Source organism: Mustela putorius, unplaced genomic scaffold (assembly GCF_011764305.1).
Source record: "Mustela putorius furo isolate JIRA1106 unplaced genomic scaffold, ASM1176430v1.1 tig00000145_pilon_pilon_pilon, whole genome shotgun sequence".
Classification (NCBI taxonomy): Eukaryota; Metazoa; Chordata; class Mammalia; order Carnivora; family Mustelidae; genus Mustela; species Mustela putorius.
This window is the reverse complement of record NW_025421294.1, coordinates 13258745-13272006: the sequence shown is the minus strand read 5'-3', so window position 1 is coordinate 13272006 and position 13262 is coordinate 13258745. Positions and strand designations below refer to the sequence as shown.

At 40.2% G+C, this 13262-nt stretch overlaps 1 protein-coding gene across 1 annotated transcript in view; it reads right to left on the bottom strand.

The window, feature by feature from the left end:
* The window catches only part of ANKRD55 (ankyrin repeat domain 55), an 88875-nt gene extending 76021 nt beyond the window's left edge, over positions 1-12854 (bottom strand). Inside the window, exons 1-2 of the mRNA XM_013052329.2 lie at positions 12724-12854; positions 12542-12632 (exon numbers count right to left, since the gene is read on the bottom strand). Coding sequence (XP_012907783.2) covers positions 12542-12599 — 58 coding nt within the window. The 5' untranslated portion in view covers positions 12600-12632; positions 12724-12854. The remainder of the gene's footprint in view (positions 1-12541; positions 12633-12723) is intronic.
* Between the last annotated feature and the right edge of the window lie 408 nt (positions 12855-13262).

Below are 13262 nucleotides of genomic sequence, written 5' to 3'. Positions count from 1 at the left end.
TTTTTGAAAAATACATCTTCAAAATTTATGGATACTGCCTTTACAAAATTTACTGCACTGCTTTTATGATTAGAGAGGTCAGGATTTGTGGAACCTTAAGCCTAAGGTCCTAACTTACATGTTAATATTGAACTATAATTAATACAGAATTTCTAAACTAAATTTTTGTATGCTACAATTTTTTCTCAAATAACCAATTAGTGGATAATTGGTCCCTTTCCTTGCTGTTTGTGGAGGCAACCTTATCATAAACTAAATCATTATTAACTCCCCACAAGAGGCTCTTCCTACCTCCTGTTCCCTTAAACTGTGGCTTGGCAAGCAGAAGCCCTGACCTGCCCTCTCTGTAGTGGTACACACATGAACTTGGGGACAGAGCCAAAGTGCACCTCAGGCACATTCCATAGAGTCTTGTGGTTAGTCCACAGTCAAGGTTCTGAGCTTTTTTTGGGTTTCCAGCAGAGTTCTGAATTCTGAATTTTTGTTAGCATATTGGAAGGAATTAAAAAACTTGGAACAACCCCAAAGTTAGCAAAAACTATGGTAACAGTCACTTTTACAGGAGACAACAGTGTCTACCAGTCACTGTGATAGTATCCACTGTTACTGTGCTCTTCATGTCTCTGTCACTGTCTGAAAAGGAGTCATAAGGATGGTTAACAGTTTCATGTTTTTTATGCACCAGGCACTGTACTAAACCCTTTCTGTAAATCAGTTCATTTAATTTTCACCTCATGAAGTAGGTACTACAAATTAGCCCCATTTTACTGATGGGGAAACTGAGGCATAGCGCAGGAAAGTGACTTACTCAAAGTCACATAGGTAGTAAGTACGTGGTGTAACTCAGAAGAGGCTGCAGGCTGTCAGGCCTCAGATTCTACCCTCTGACCCAGGTGCACTATTGGGTATAACTGCCTTTTCTCTCAGGAGGCAAAGCTCTCACATATGAATGTGAATTTGTGACCTTTCTTTTGTGCTGGATGATCATTCTATGTTCCATTCTCTCAACAGAGCTTTTGCCCTGCTCTCCTCTCTGGGGCACCAGCTGCGTGGTTCAGCATTTTGCCTGACAGACATCACTGTCCTGGAGTTTAAACTCATTTGTAGCAAAAATAAAATTCACACGTTAACTGAAAATTGGAAATGTATCTATTAAGAGTCAGTTGTACACCAGGGAGGGGTTAAAGTTAGTAGAAATAGCATAAAGATTCTAAAGTGAGGTTGACTGAATTCTTTAAGTTAAGATAAAAATCAAATGACCAAAGAACAAATAATTCCCAAACTGAAGCACTGAAAAAGAGAAATTTTGCTAATTGCTTATTTTTAAAAAAAGATTTTCCTTTAAAATAATCTCTACATCCAAGATGGGGCTTGAACTCACAACCCCAGGATGAAGAGCTCGATGCTCTACCAACTGAGCCAGCCAGGCACCCCCTCAAATTTATTTTCTAAGGCAGCAAAACTGATAACACACACAAACACACAGGGAGGCACCTACAGAAGAATTCAGTTTATGAGCACAGAATTCTAAGTTTTAAATTAAATTTTACCAGATAAAATTCAGTTGGATATTGAAAGTTTATAATTTATAAGTCATTTATAAATTATCATTTATCAAATACTTTATCATTTATAAAGATGTTTGTAATGAGGGAGCAGAAGGCCAGCTGAAGACAAAGCATAAGCTAACACCCTGCAACCTCCCCCATCCCCCGACTCTTTGGTGGGACAGGTGTGACATTCTTCCTGGGATCTCCCAACTACCTCAATGTTAATACCTTGCTCCAGTATCTCCTCAGTATCTTGTTTGTCAGTCCCTGGTCCTCTTTAGCATATGAAAGTTCTTTTGAAACCTCCCTTTCCCTTACTTCCCCTAACTCCCAAGTATGTAATCTCCACTCCTCAGGACCCTAGTGCAGCAGTTCTTTCTGCCTACGGGTGCCTGCCAAGCTTTAATAAAACCACCATTTTGCACCAAAGACATCTGAAGAATTTTTTTCTTGGTCCTAGGCTCTGGACCTCACCCCACCTAACCTCACGTATACTCCAAAACTACATCATTTTGATTTCTTGATGTCTATTAATAAAATACACCACAGCACTAGAACAAAGGGGAAATACATGACAATTTGAGTTAAGAATCTAAAAAAGCTTTTACAGCTAAAAGCTTACATTCTAAGTATGGCTAAGTGAATTTATTTCTAATCAGTTCCAAATATCATATTTAATAGTAAAACAATAGAGAAGAAAGAAGACAAATGTAATCTAATACAGTAAGTATGAAACAAAAAAAAATACAACGATCACAAAGGGAGAACAAAATTATCATAGTTTTAATAATAGCTAACTTTATGGATGACTCATGTTCCAAGTACTGTCCCAGCAGTATCATTTGAATTAGGCTGTTTATTTGCTTCAACAATTTTATGAAGTAGGTGGTATCTTTATCCCAATTTATAGATAAGGATATTGAAGCATGGAGAAGTTTAGTAATTTCCCCATAGTTGTACAGCCCTTAAGTGGCAAAACAGGTTTTGAAAACAGTCCGCCACATTTCATCCTGTACATAAGGATGACACAAGAGAATTAATGACGAAACTATTAGAGGTAATAATAATAACTGATTAAATTAGCAGATTTTAAAATCAATATAAAACTAGATAGTTCTTTGTAATAAATAATATAAGCAGGAAAATCAGTCCTCCTTACACAGAAAATAACTCATTATAATGAAAATATGAAATGCCCAGGAATAAATATTTAAAATCTAATTGAGGAAAACTACAGAATTTTGTTGAGCCATATAACAGAAGAGTTTAATTGATGGAGATATATGCCATATTCCCAGAAAGGGCAAACAAAATAGGATGATAAATTTTAATTAGTATTACAGATTCATTTGTAAGTTTAATGTCATTTCAATAAAAGTTACAATAGTTTTCTGGGGGATCAGGGTCAGTAAAATGATACTACTTTTAATTTGTAAGAACAAATGGATAACTTTATGCTTTAAAGATTTATTTATTTATTTATCTGACAGACAGATATCTCAAGTAGGCAGAGAGGCAGGCAGAGAGAGAGAGAGAGGATGGGAAGCAGGCTCCCCGCTGAGTAGAGAGCTGGATGCAGATGCGGGGCTCAATCCCAGGACCCTGAGATCATGACCTGAGCCAAAGGCAGAGGCTTTAACCCACTGAGCCACCCAGGTGTCCCAACTCTATGCTTTAAAGAAGAAAAAAAGAATATATTTAGCTATTGGCTCATCTACACAGAATCTCTCTAAAAGAATACATAGGAAACTGCTTACATGGTTTTGCTTTGTGGCTAGGAGAGTTTGGCAGGGTGGAAAAGTCTTCATTGGTTACGGCTTTATACCTTGAACTTGTATTAATGCAGCATTCTTCCAAAAGCAAAAATAAAACAAAAAATGAGTAAGAATATCCAATAAAATTGAAAGAAAAAAAAAAGAGTACTGAGGGAGTTTTCCTCTGTCAAATAGTACAACATAATAAAACTATTAAGTTTTTAAAAAATGACATTCTGAAGTGATGTGAAGTGTGTAAGCCTGATGATTCACAGACCTGCACCTCTGGGGCAAATAATACATGACATTATAATATTTTATATTATTTATATTATAATATTATATTATAATAAAAATAATCTAAAAAATCTAGCACATAAATAAATAAATAAATAAATAGCATTCTGCCTCAAAATCAGATAGATTCCCAGAACCGCGTCGAGAGCCAGAAACCTGCTTTGCACCAGCATGGAGAGTGAAAGCTAGCAGGTAGACTGGCTTTTGAGCGAAGGGAAGAGTTTAATCTGGAAGGCGACAGAAAACCGGTAACAGAGGACAGGCAAAGCAGAAGTAGTCCAAGATGTGTGAGCTTTCCTAGAGAATTCATTTCCTTCTGATGTGGTTTTCCTGCCCAGGAAAATTCTGTACCTTCCAATTTCCACAAAAAACAGTGGTGCTATGCCATGTATTCATTACTAAGGAGGAGCCAGCTTAAAGGGTAAGATGTTCTCTTGACCTGGGAAGACCAGTTGTCCATGTGACCTTATGTAAGTCATTTGTAAGAATCACTGGCACTTGTGGAGTGATTACTCTGGGGCATGTGTAGTCCAACTGCTTTGTATGTATTCATTAAATCTTTAGAACAATCCTCGTTATAACCATCTTTACAACAATCCTAAAACCACCACTAGCCCTCACTGAATGATTACTATGAGCCAAGCATGGTTACAGGGGCTTTGAATGTATTCATTAATTCAATCTAGATAAGCAGTCCTTGGTAGTAGCTTCATCTTAGTTTAAAAGGTAGGAAAATGAAGCCATAGAGTTGTTAAATAGCTGGGTCACACAGGAAGTGGTGGTACTGGCCTTGTTCAGTTTGGCTCTAGGACCCATTACAGCATTATACTTTATCCCCATCAATAGCTCTATGTTTCAGTCTTCACATATAAAAAGTGAGGGAGTTTGATTACACACTGAAGTTCCTTCCAATTCTAAAATATGACTGTTCTAAGTTAAAACACTTCCAGGATCCATCCTGAAATTGATTTCCACTCTGACTACCTGAAAGCAGATACCTGTGAGCCCATCTTGACTCCTGTGTTAAGTGGTCATGCTCAGTCAGTCAAGTTGTAGCCAAAATTCTAGCACAGCATTTTTTAAATAGCACTAAGTAATCAGAAGAATAAAAATGTCAATTCAGATGAATTTCAGGTGTCTCTCTCACAGTTCTTAAAAATAAGTTAAAAAAAAAAACCCTTACAGTAGACTGTGTTCTGATTTACTATGGTGAGTTAAAGAACAAAGAAATGGTCTCAGGGTTATTCACAATCAAACCACAGGATATTGATGTCAAAAAAATTCTTTTTTTCTTTCTATCAAATGCTGTTTATGTGTGACCTTATTTACAGAGCTGGGCTCCCTAAACTGTCTTTTGGAGAAACATCAACAGTGTGCTGCCCAGAACAAATGTGCTGAGTAGGACTATGATGAAGAAACTGGTTTCTTGGGGCACTTGGGGCACCTGGGTGGCTCAGTGGGTTAAAGCCTCTGCCTTCAGCTCAGGTCATGATCCCAGGGTCCTGGGATCGAGCCCCGAATCGATCGGGGCAGGGAGCCTGCTTCCTCTTCTCTCTCTCTCTCTGCCTGCCTCCCTCTCTGCCTACTTGTGATCTCTGTCTGTCAAATAAATAAATAAAATCTTAAAAAAAAAAAAAAAAAAGAAAAGAAACTGGTTTCTTAGCGTGCCTAGGTGGCTCAGTCATTAGGCGTCTGCCTTTAGCGAAGGTTGTGATCCCAGGGTCCTGGAATCAAGCCCCTCATGTGACATTAACAGGAGTAAAGATTTAAGCACACCACCTAGCACATGGGAGCTGCTTAATATACCAATTACTGCTCTTCTTCTGATTAATGATGCTGATTAATATGCTTGGCCTGATTTCCTTTATCTCCCATTGAAAGCTACTTCCCAGCCCTAGCAGGAAGGGTGAATTACTATGAGTCCATCTTGGTGGGTGAGAAGCTGAGGACAGGCTGGGCTTACAGACTGAAGAACAGAGCCATTTGCAAGCTATACAACACTTGTATTGCTAGAATACAACACTTTTTTTAAAAAAAGATTTTATTTATTTATTTGAGACAGAGATCACAGTAGGCAGAGAGGCAGGCAGAGAAGGGGAGGAAGCAGGCTCCCTGCTGAGCAGAAAGCCCAATGTGGGGCTTGATCCCAGGACCCTGGGACCATGATCTGAGCTGAAGGCAGAGACTTTAACCCACTGAGCCACCCAGGGACCCCTAGAATACAACACTTTTTATGCTGAAATGCTTTTTGTATTGCTTGACTATTTTGAAGAAGGTGGTGTTAATTTTACAACTGAAAAAAAAAATCCTAGTATATTAAAAAAAACACTAAGAACTTCTTGATATGTAGAAGTACAACACCTGTCACTTCCAATTACCATTTAAAAAGATTTAAATGATGTTGTGATAACCTGAGATGGAGACATCACCCTGTGGCACTTTGGCTGGAAAGGCATAGTCTAAATCTAGTCATGAGGGAGTGTCAGACAAACCCAGAAAGAGGAACTCACTATGAAAAGAAAGAGAGAGAGACTGTAATTTCAAAATGTCAATGTCATAAAAGACAAAGGAAGTATGCAGAAGTGTTCCAAAAGAAAGGAAACATAAGACACATGACAACTAAATGTAGTACTTAATCCTAGATGGGATCAAGTACTGAAGGAAATGATATGAAAGACATTACTGGCTGACTAGAAAAAATTGGAATGCAGACAGATTAAAGTATATGGACACACATGCATATATATATATACATAGAGGCAGAGAGAGGCAGAGACTGGGAGATGGGGGACAGAGAGAGATAAAGAAAGCCAACAATAAAGCCAATTGGTCAAAATGTTAATGTGAGGTGAATCTGTGTAAAAGACAGTCAAGTGTTCTTTATACTATTTTTACAACATTTCCTTATGCTTGAAATTATTTTTAAACAAAAAATTAAGAAAGGATTAGGATGTTATTAAATATTGTATATGTATATTTCAAAATTCTGAGGTACATTCTGAAGTAGAAATACCTCCTGTGTAAAAGGACAGTCTTCTCTTTTCCTCCTCCCCAATAGACCCAATAAAAGCAGATCATTGATGAGCAAGTAACATTTTGAAGTTTCACAAAGAGAAAACAAACTAAGGGTCCTTATTAAGCACACAGATCTATCTATTAGTTGGAAGCTGGTAAGTTTTAGGATAAACCACCATGATTTTAGGAGATAAATCAGAAGAGCTGAGATCAGCCTCCTTCTATAGATGGATTCTCAGAATCACCCAACACTTCACACTGACTGACTGGCAGCCTTCCTGATAGAAGTGTTAAGTGTGACTCCTAATTGGATGTGGTCTTTCTGCAAGTGCATCCAGATGTGCATCCAGACCCTCATCTTCTCACCTTGTCTCATATTTGGGGACAGGTCAGATGTTTGTTTCATATGTGTTTGGTAATAATCATAGCTACATGAGTCATTTCTCTTTCACACTCCATTAAAATATCCTTGCATCCAAATGGTTGGGTCAAGGAGAAAAATATGTGAGTATCAGTTACTCAACACAGTTGCTTAATAATTGTTACAGAAATGTGGAGTTAATGAATAGAGATGGTAAGAAAAGCTCAGTGTGGGGCCCCAGCTGACTTCTGAACAAGGGGCTGAATAGAGGATTTGCCTTCTGGAGTTGATTTGGCTACGATGTGGGACATAATGTCAGGGTTAATGCAGGAGACGTAGGGACCCAGTTACCTACATTCCCTGGGGCTACCATTCCTGGATCTGCCTTCGGATGCATCACAGGGTAAGAGGGCCCATTCCCCAGGTAGGGCTGTCCTCTAGAGGAGAATAGTGACAATGACACCGTATTTCTAATTCCCAACCCGCGGAATCGCTTGCATTTTTCATGGCTCTCTAAGGTTGTGAATGGTAATTGTGTGGATAAGACTAGTCAAGGGCTTCCTTTCAGCTAGGCTCCGAAGAGGTGCCAGGAGAGGACTGGACTATTACAACTTCTCCTAGGAGTTGGTTGATGGGAAGGAGGTTCTTGTGCCAAAGGGACAGCGGGGAAACAAGTAAGGGCGAAGGGCAGGCTTCCAGCAAGCCTGTTTGATGAAACTTGGTCTCCAGTGGGCAACAACACTGGAGAAAAGAATTCGCTCATCTCTCATTTTCCCTCTGCTCCTCTTCCTTCACCAAGAGAGGGAGAAGGCTAAGCATTTTCCAGAGGCCAAGATATTCTGCTTCTAAACCTATGGATTGATGATTTACCGGCCTATCTTCCTTTATCAGTCTGAAAATTAATCACAGCATTCTCCTCAGTGTTCCTGGGTTTCATTCTAGGCACCCAATCAAGGTTTTTAATCCTAAAATCATCACGTGAGCCCATATCATTCCCTCTCTGTCTTGTCTCCTTTGCCTGACTTTGCTCTGCTCTCTTCCCAAAACTCGTTGGAAATTTGCTTACTCTTCCTGTGGGGGTATCTGGATGTCACCCAGAGTTTTCACTTTTGCTTTTTCAGCAAAGTGCAAATCTGTATACTCTAAATTCTTTTTGTTTAGCATTCCCATTTTGGATGAAAAGTTGGAAATGAAAACTGTCACATCTGTGTGTGGGAGCTTCAAAAATCCACAACACAACGGAAGAACAGCTTGATTATGAAAATACCGCCTCATTAATTTGAATTTTCATTAATCTCTACTTCTTCCTTAAAATGTAGGGTTGATGAAGGAAGAGTACTGTCTAGATCCAACATAGGTTTTGAAGTCCAGACGATTTATGCTTGAATCTCAGCATTGCCATTTTGTCTGTTGTAACCTTGGGTCAGTCATAACTTTTGGAAAAATTCCCTCCTTGGGGCACCTGGGTGGCTCAGTGGGTTAAAGCCTCTGCCTTTGGCTCAGGTTATGATCCCAAGGTCCTGGGATTGAGACCACATCAGGCTCTCTGCTCAACAGGGAGCCTGCTTGCTCCTCTCTCTCTCTGCCTGCCTCTCTGCCTACTTGTGATCTGTTTGTCAAATAAATAAATTAAAAAAAAATAATAATAAAAAATTCCCTCCTTGGTAAATGGGGGGAAAATAATAGTGGGGCAGATATGAGGGTTAAATGAGCCAGTATACGTGCATGTGGCACAGAGCCTGGGTCTGGTAAGTGCTCAGTAAACCTTTGTTCTTATCAAATGTATTCGAGGTAAAGTACCTGCAGAGGGAAAAGGCAAGGAAGATTCCGGAAGGAGCAAGCTGACATTTTGATTTCGTACTTCTGGCCTCTAGAAGTAGGAGACCATGCCTTTCTGTTGTTTTAAGCAACCCATCCTATGGTACTTGCCAGGTAGCTCTAGGATTCTACTGCAGGAATTGAATCTGCACCAGAGCGCCTGGCCCTCCTCCCATTGTCTCAGCACCCTTACCAGTGAAAAGCCTGTGGGGTGGCCCCCAGCCCCCTCAGGTGCCCACAGACACACTGCTCATCAAATGCTTAACTTTCCAGGCCCTGCTCAGGGCTGGGTATAGGCAAGACCCTTGGGACCAGTTGTCCAGCTCCTGTTCTCTCTCTGAGGCCTTGGGTTCCTCCTTCAGGCATCACAAACCTTTTCTTTCCACAATTAGAGACAAAGCTTACAACGTAAATCTCTTCAGTTATATAACATCTCCACTGCAGGAAGAACCTTTGTGTTCTGTAGTAAATGATTTTACTACAGGTCCTTTCCTGCATGTGGGCTCTGAGAGGGAAGACAGCCAGAAGGAGCACGTGGGACCAGAAGTGATGTTGCTATGGTGAGAGCAAGAAGCACAAAGCAGGAGTGGAGAGCTCTGAAGACCCAGGCTTCCTGCGTCACAATTTCACAAAGCAAGCCAGAAACACGGCTCTAATTCTTTTGGCCAGTCAGAAAACCAGATCTTCAAACCTCCCAGCAGCTCTGTCCCTGCACATTTTTCAGACACAGAGATCAGTTTGCCCAGGTGCATGCAAATGGGAAGAAAACTGAGACAGGACATGAGCAGTTGCCCTCCATCCCCGTGCCCCTAGCATAAGGATGACTCATTCTACCAAAGAGAAATATAGAAAATAGAGAAAAATGCCATTGGAGGGATTCAGATTTAGCATATCCACATCATTTGAGCCCGGATGGTCATTCTGTGTCATATTTTTCAAGTGTACAGTGCTAACCGTTCTCTGGGAACCCATAAACCAGAGCAGCATGAGCCCTACCACCACCCCATAGTAGACCACCCATGAAGAGAAATTTCTTATTGTTCTGTTGTCTGGAGAGTGAACACCTGGGTCTCAGTCCCCTCTATTACTGATTAGCTGCGTGTCTTAATACAAACAGGGCCTGACTTTTAATCTCTCTGTGCTTCATTCTTCCCATCGGAGAAGTTAGGGGGATGGGTTGGATGAATGGTTTTCAATCTTCATTGTACAGAGATCTTCCTGGGGAGCTTTTGTTAGGCCACACCCCACACCAATTAAACTGGAGATCCAGGCATCAGCATTTTCAAAACCTATTCACGTGATTCTTATGTGCGGCTACATTTGAGAACCAATGGATTACATGACTTCTAAGATCCTTCCAGATAGCCCATCTTTCCTCAACATCTGCATCTACTAGAATTTTTATTTTTCTAAATCTTCAGAATTCACGGAAAGCCCTCAAATAAAGCCAACATTCAACTTTTAGAGAGACGGTCACTTTGTTGTGGTTTGCCCAGCTACACAATATTGGTATTTAAAATCTATTTGATGGTCTAAACCATTATGGCCTTGCATGCTTTTAAGCATTTGTTCTGAGAACTGCTAAATTCAAGCTGGAGATAGAGAAGTGAAGAGCCTTTCACATTTGAGGTACTCACAGTCCAAGGTAGTAATAATTATAATAGCAACAATAATAACAAAAGCACCACAATTTAAAGGTTCTTATGGCACATTAGGCAATGGGACTGGTGCTTTTTTTTTTTTTTTTTAAAGATTTTATTTATTTATTTGACAGATAGAGACCACAAGCAGGCAGAGGCAGGCAGAGAGAGAGGAGGAAGCAGGCTCCCTGCCAAGCAGAGAGCCTGATGTGGGGCTCGATCCCAAGACCCTGGGATCATGACCTGAGCTGAAAGCAGAGGCTTTAACCCACTGAGCCACCCAGGTGCCCCGGGACTGGTGCTTTTTATAAATTGTTTTACATTCTCACAACAACCCTGCTAGGCCAGCATTACTGCCTCCATTTTATTGCTGAGGAAAATAAGACCCAGAGAGGTTAGGTAATTGGCAAAGGTCACACAGCTAAGAAGTCAACCTACCATTCCAACCTATGCTATTTCCACTGGACCATATCACCCCTAGAAAGAAAGGATTGAGAACTGGAGATAGAGTTGGCAGGGAGAAGGTTAACTTCAATGAGGGAGAGTCACGACTAGGGTGGAGGAAATGCAGTGAATAGCTCACATGAAAGGTGCTAAAAGAAAACGAATGCTACAATTTAATATGTTAACTAGTTAACTTTGTTTGGGGCTCAGTCCTGTAAGGAGTCACAACCTTGGAACAGATGAATTCATCATGAAGGGCCAGCTCTTCAGTCGGTCCCAATTTCCTCAAATTCACCTTACAAAATAAACCCACTGTGCTCCTCTTTGCATTGCATAGCTCAGCAATGTCATTTTTTAAGCCAGTATTAGGTCTTTGGATTTAGGCATATTTTCACTTTTGCTGATTGTCTTCAGGGATACAAGACGGACACAGGGGAGGGGATGTCTGTGGGCACAGCTGTAACAGTCACTTTCTCTATGGCGTTCCTCAACCAATGCAGTGTGAAACAGCACATTCTGAAGGTGCACACACACACACAATTCAAAATGAGTTCAGAAGTGGAGATCAATCTGTGTGTGTGTATATGTGTGTGGACACCTGTACATACAGTTACTCAGAGATGTAAATGTAAAACTAATATTTGAGAAAGCACCAAACTAAAATAATTCACCCATGAAACCATATGTAGCTTGAAGGATAGTAAACACAGTATGGCCTAAAGCAGGAAAAGGGAAAAAGAAAGAAGCAATGAATTTTCTGAATGAGGCTTTCACAAATCACCATTTTCATGTGGTAGCCAAATCAAGGAAATGACCAAAGAACTTTAGGATCCTGAAGAATACTCACAGGTGGCTGAAAGTGTATCACATATTTTTTTTTAAATATTCTAAAAAAAAATCTATGACATTTGCAGAGTGGAAATTTCCTGTACATACATAGAAAAGATGCATAATTGTACAAAGGTATTATGTATACATATATGTAAACACTTCATAAGCAAAATGGATACATATAAACTGTATGGCTGAATACATGCTTTTCATGAAGATGGATTGATTCCACAGCAATCTTTTCATGTGGAAAATGACCTCCACTCTGCAAATTATGAGTAATAAAGATATATCCTGTCATTGCAAATAATAACATAGTGGTAAGTCATACCACAACCCCGGATGAGATAACATATCAACTATAATGTAAATCTAGGTAACATCTATTCCTAAAAGGGAATCAAGAAGTATCTCTGAAACTGGAGCAAATGAGATGCTGGGTTAATAGACTGAAAAGAGATATGTGATGTATTCTTTTTATATAACTTACTATAACATTTTTTGAGAAGATTTGAAAAAAATCAAATGAGAATAAAGATGATCCTATCTGAAATAGCTGGTGTGCTTGAAACCCAATTTTTAAAATTTGTAGATCGGAATATTTTAACAAGACAAACAGACCATAAGCTTACTTTTCCCTTCCAAATGCTTATCGAATAAGAAGTGGGCATTTAGAACAGGTTTTTCTGTGTGAAATCCTCTTTACACACACACACACACACACACACACACACACACACACACACCCCTCTTTCCCCTTAGAATTGCAAAATCTCAACTACTGAACTAAAGATGCGAAGAACCAAAGGATGTATGAAAGCAGCGTTTTACCTTTTTGCTGATCAAACACAGACGGAGTGCTGAAATCCATGGTTGCCTGTCTCATCATTTACCATCAGAATGACAAAAAGCATCCAGGTTTCTAGAGAGGGAAAAAGCACCACCTCACGTGTTACAGTCAACGTATCAGTCAGATACAGCATCACTCGCCAAGACCTCTGTTTGTGACTTACATGTGCATTAGAGCTGCAGGTTGTTGTCAAGGCAATAGGTAAATGTTCTTCCTGTAATACCTGCCAGAAAAAAGAGTTACTTCTTATGGCTCCATTCATCAGCTATGCTTGTGGGTAATTACCATACACCTTCCGACCCCCAACAAATAAACAAAAAAGCTCAAACTCTAAAAAAACGCCATTTGCAGGGGCCACCTGCCTTGGATTAGAGCCAGGAAAACACTGGAGGTCACGGAGCTTCAGCAGCTGGGATGTTGCTTTAAACTAAAAGAAATCTCAATGGGTGAGTGAGGATTCACAGGGCCTGACGGAGCATGTGCAAAGCTGCCAATGCAGTTGGAATCAGCTGTGTTCTTGGTGGAGTGAGAGCTGCATTTGGGTCATGTGAGCGGAGAGTGCCATCTCAATGGAATAGGACGTAAATACTGTAGCAGGAAGCTGCTGGCCATGTGCTATATGGAGTGATTATCGGCTTTTCTGGCTCAACAGCGGCTAGCTTCATTCTCCAAATGACAGGGAGGGTAAGGGGAAGCAAGTGG